General features: G+C 42.8%; 1 protein-coding gene across 1 annotated transcript in view; it reads right to left on the bottom strand.

The window, feature by feature from the left end:
• SLC30A9 (solute carrier family 30 member 9) overlaps positions 1-5,331 on the bottom strand; it is a 73,162-nt gene that overhangs the window by 29,620 nt on the left and 38,211 nt on the right. Inside the window, exon 8 of the mRNA XM_003800701.3 lies at positions 1,365-1,432. Coding sequence (XP_003800749.1) covers positions 1,365-1,432 — 68 coding nt within the window. The remainder of the gene's footprint in view (positions 1-1,364; positions 1,433-5,331) is intronic.

Here is a 5,331-nt window from a genome sequence, read left to right as displayed (position 1 = left end):
ATCTCAAGGTAAGTGTGAGAAAAACAACAAGTATAAACATATTCTTCAGGAGCTGTAACCCAGGTTCCTTTACTCTAAAAGTAACATTGACCTGGCAGTGCCTATGGCTCAGTGGGTAGGGCACTGTCCCCATATACGGTGGGAGGTTCGAACCTGGTCCTGGCCAAACTGTAACAAAAAAAATAGCCGGGTGTTGTAGTCCCAGCTACTCGGGAGCCTGAGGCAAAAGAAATGCCTAAGCCCAAGAGCTGGAGGTTGCTATGAGCTGTGATACCACAGCAGTCTACTGAAGCCAACAAAGTGAGATTCTGTCTCCAAAAAAATAAAAATAACATTGACCAATCTAACTTTTGGAAAAAAGACTTCTATCAGTTCCAGTAAAAATAAGAGAATTTTCAGGTAGCAACTATCCTTAGACCTTAACCACATTAAAAATATTCACCATGAGGCTCGGCGCCTGTACCTCAAGTGGCTAGGGCGCCAGCTACATGCACCAGAGGTGGCAGGTTCAAGCCCAGCCTGGGCCTGCCAAACATCAATGACAACTACAGCCAAAAAATAGCTGGGTGTTGTGGTGGGCACCTGTAGTCCCAGCTACTTGGGAGGCTGAGGCAGGAGAATAGGCGGCACCCATAGCTCACTGGGTAGGGTGCCGGCCACATACGCAGAGGCTGGCGGTTCAAATCTAGCCTGGGCCAGCTAAGACAAGGACAATTGAAAAAAAAAAAAAAGCTGCGCATGTGGTGCCTATAGTCCCAGCTACTTGGGCTGATGCATGAGAATTGAGGTTGCTGGCTCAGCGCCTGTGGCTCAAGTGGCTAAGGCGCCAGCCACATACACCTAAGGTGGCAGGTTCGAATCCAGCCCTGGCCACCAAACAACAATGATGGCTGCACCAAAAAAAATAGCCAGGCATTGTGGTGGGCGCCTGTGGTCTCGGCTACCTGGGAAGCGAAGGCAGGAGACTCACTTGAGCCCAGGAGTTGGAGGTTGCTGTGAGCTTTGATGCCACAGCACTCTACCCAGGGGGATAGTTTGAGGCTCTGTCTCAAAAAAAAAAAAAAAAAAAAAAAAAGAGAATTGAGGTTGCTGTGTGATCCACTCCCCTCTACCCAGGGCAAAACCTTAAGCCTCTGTTTCAAAAAAAAAAAAAAAAACCACCTCACCATGAGATGGGTGTCTATACAAACTCATACTTTTGCCCCAGCATATTACTGAAAATAACAAAGCCTTATTTAACTTCTTCCTAACATAACATAAACCTTGAATTCTATAACTAGCTACCAAGTAATAAATTTATATGAAGATATATACATTAAAGAGAATATATTTCTATTTTAAAAGGCTTACTTTTCAATACTTACATGCAAATGGCAACCATCACCACTTTTCCTGGTCCTTTAAAGAACACTGATGCGGCTCTGGAGCGTGGCTGTAAAATAACAAAGACGAAAATCCTCCAAAATTCTCAGAGAAGCACTATATGGTGCTCTACTCAGGGCAATGAGTGAGACTCTGTCTCAAAATTGTTTTTAAATTCTCAAACAGATCAAAACAAAGGAGAACAAAGAAAATAGGGAAATTTATTCCAGGAAATATTTTCTTTTCTTTTTTCTTTGTTTTTTCTGAGACAGAGTTGCCCTCAGGAGAGTGCCGTGGCGTCACAGCTCACAGCAACCTCCAGCTCTTGGGCCTACATGATTCTCTTGCCTCAGCCTCCCGAGTAGCTGGGACTACAGGAGCCCACCACAACACCCAGCTATTTTTTGTTGCAGTTTGGCTGGGGCCAAGTTCGAACCCGCCACCCTCTGTGTATGGGGCTGGCATCCTACTCACTGAGCCACAGGTGCTGCCCAGAAATATTTTCTTAAACTAAGTTTTCTTCAGCTGTTTCCTGAATATATATTTCCTATGGTTTTTCTCATATCCTTTCCTCTCTCTGGAATGCCGCTGTCTTCTACTGCAATCTAAGTTTACATAGCCAACCTCTTCACCTTTCTCTATAAACCTCCCGTGATCACCCACACAGAAACACCCACTACGCTATGAATTTATTATTGCCCTCACATTTCTATGAAAGTACTTTATACCACCTGCCTTCATGCCATTTGTTCAGGAAGTGCTTACTGAGTAACACTACATGCCTGGGAGCCACTGGATGATTTTAAGAAGTGACTTGACATAATCTGATTTATGTTTTCAAAAGATACAATTTATGGTGTGGAGAAAAGGCAAAAGGTGGAGAGATCAATTAAGAGGGTATTCAGGTAAGACATGATGATGGAAGATTTCAATGAACATGTTAAAAAGTCACATTAAAACTGTTTTAGATAAAATCCCAATGAAACCTGCTAATGGACTTAAAGTATAAAAAGTCCCATAATGAATCTTTAACATTTGGAAGTTGGATAAAGAAGCAGAGTCCTTTACAAAGGAGACAGAGGTGGAGGAAGAGGAATTAAATGAGTATAAGAAAAAACAGGAGAAAGATCATCTTGAGCTCCTAGAAGTTCCAAGAAGATGGCTCGGCGCCTGTGGCTCAAGCGGCTAAGGCGCCAGCCACGTACACCTAAGGTGGCTGGTTCAAATCCAGCCCACGCCCGCCAAACAACAATGATGGCTGCAACCAAAAAAGAGTTGGGCGTTGTGGCAGGCAACTCGCTTGAGCCCAGGAGTTGGAGGTTGCTGTGAGCTGGGATGCCACAGCACTCTACCCAGGGGGACAGCTTGAGGCTGTCTCAAAAAAAAAAAAAAGAAGTTCCAAGAAGAGGAATATGAATACTTTCTTTTTTTTGCAGTTTTGGCAGAGGCCAGGCTTGAACCCCCACCCTGGTATATGAGCCACAGGCACCGCCCTTTTTTTTTTGAGACAGTCTCAAGCTGTCGCTCTGGGTAGAGTGCTGTGGTATCACAGCTCACAGCAACCTCAAACTCTTGGCCTTAAGTGATTCTCTTACTTCAGCCTCCCAAGCAGCTGAGACCACAGGCACTTGCTGCAACATTGGGCTATTTTTATTTTTATTTTATTTATTTATTTTTGAGACAGAGTCTCACTTTGTTGGCCCCAGTAGAGTATCATGGCATCATAGCTTACAGCAATCTCAAACTCTTGGATTCAAGCAATCCTCTTGCCTCAACCTCCCAAATAGCTGGGACTACAGGCACCCGCCACAACACTGGGCTATTTTTAGAAACAGAGTCTCGCTCTTGCTCAGGCTGGTCCTGAACTCCTGAGCTCAGGCAATACACCCGGCCTTGGCCTACAGAGTGCTGGGATTACAGACATGAGCCAGTGGGCCTGACCTATGAATCTTTAAGTTTTAAGGCATGGGCTTGGCCCTGGAGAAGCAGGTGAGGAAAATAAATAGAGAGTGAAATTTGAGATTTTTAGTGGAGCCATGCTATTAAAGTTTGTTATTGGCGGTGCCCGTAGCTCAGTGGGTAGACCACCAGCCACATATACTGAGGCTGGTGGGTTCGATCCCTACCTGGGCCAGCTAAACAACGACAACTGCAACAACAAAAAAAACAGCTAGGTATTGTGGCAGGCCCCTACTTGAGAGGCGGAGGCAAGAGAATTGCTTGTGCCCAAGAGTTTGAGGTTGCTGTGAGCTGTGACGCCATGGCACTCTACCCAGGGTGACAGCTTGAGATTGTCTCTAAAAAAAAAAAAAAAGACTTCATTCTTAATTAGTACCATAGCTTATACTAATTGTCCCCTGGCAGGCAAGACACAATGGTCTGTAATAAACAGGAATATACTTCAACATGGCCTAATATTATAAAGAAAGCTGAGGTGAGATTTCATTCGGGCATTAGGGAATCAAGCTTGTTCTACATTTTCACAGTGTTTTCCAGCCAGCTCTACAGGCCAGGATATTAAAGAGCACCTCTTAAATTCCACAGGGAAAACAAGAAAAAGAGCAGGTTTCCAGCTGTGAAGTGTTGGGCAAGGCCTTTACAAAGAGTCAAATCCAAAGCTCCGAGTTCTGTGACATCGCCTTTGATGTTCTCAGTTCTCTGAACTGCCTTCAGAGCTGAAGGACGGAACTACGCAGGGCAAACCTTGTCCATCTGGCTTCGACTTGTACTTAGATTTGTAAGCTATAAACTCTGACCATGGGTCTAAATTTCTGAGTTCTACTGTTTATTGATAACAGAGTGTGTGTTTTATTATAAGAATATATTATACCCTTTGGTTGAACAGAGAAAAAACTCAATGAAATTATTAAAGGAACTATTGAAGTAGAAAGTGAATATAAATAGTAAATGAATGATCTGTAAGGTGAAAAATAGAAAAAAGGTTTGAGAACCTATGGGAGGGATAAGATAAATAATCAGGAAAACGAGATTTACTGAGCTCAAACCACTGCAATAAAAAAGGCTGTAGAAAAGGGGAAGATGTATTGGTAGTAATTAGAAATAATGACAAAGCCCAGTGAAACCTCATAAGAGAATCAAAATCTGGAAAAATAAATCGCAAGCAACCAAGACCCACAAGCCTCTTGGGAAGTATCTTGTAAAATCCACCTGTAAATTCCATAATAGAAGCAATCAGAATAGTGCCACTTTTCAAAGATAAGGATGGAAAATTGTTAATATTTAATGAAACCAAATATTCAACATCCATTTTTTTCTATTTTTATATATAGTTGAATATTTTCACAATAAAAAAAGTTTCTTTTATATTAGGACAAGAATAGAAAATCTGGATAGATTTCAGAGACAAAAGCAGCATAATTTGTTCAAAACATTATTAGTACATTTCAAGGCAGTATTACTATTGCATAAGTAAATATATTAAGTGGGGAAGAGGTACTTCTAGTTGTCTAAAGGACCATACCAAGAAATGCACAAAATCAGAAATATAGGCTCAGCACCCGTAGCTCAGTGGTTAGGGCACCAGCCACATACACTGGGGCTGGTGGGTTAGAAGCCGGCCTGGGCCTGCTAAACAATGACAACTACAAAAAGTAGCCAGGCATTGTGGGGGGCACCTGTAGTCTCAGCTACCTGGGAGGCTAAGGCAAGAGAATCACTTAAGCCCCTGAGTTTGAGGTTGCTGTGAGCCGTGATGGCATAGCACCCTATCGAGGGAGACACAGTGAGACTCTGTCTCAAAAGAAAAGAAATACAAGTAAGGAAGGCACAAGAAAGTAGAAACACACGAATGGAGAAATGTATTACAGGGACAACGAGAAATTACGTATGACAGGGTTAGCTATTGCTCTGACTGACAGATGCTTTGGGCAGACTCAGAACACCGGAGAGTTCTCATGTAGCAAATAAGAATGTAACAAAACAAGTATCTGGGTCAGGAATTTAAAAAGA

This window comes from Otolemur garnettii, unplaced genomic scaffold (genome assembly GCF_000181295.1).
Source record: "Otolemur garnettii isolate 467f Iridium unplaced genomic scaffold, OtoGar3 scaffold00181, whole genome shotgun sequence".
NCBI lineage: Eukaryota > Metazoa > Chordata > Mammalia > Primates > Galagidae > Otolemur > Otolemur garnettii.
Note: the sequence above shows the minus strand (reverse complement) of the source record. Positions and strands in the feature narration are given on the sequence as shown.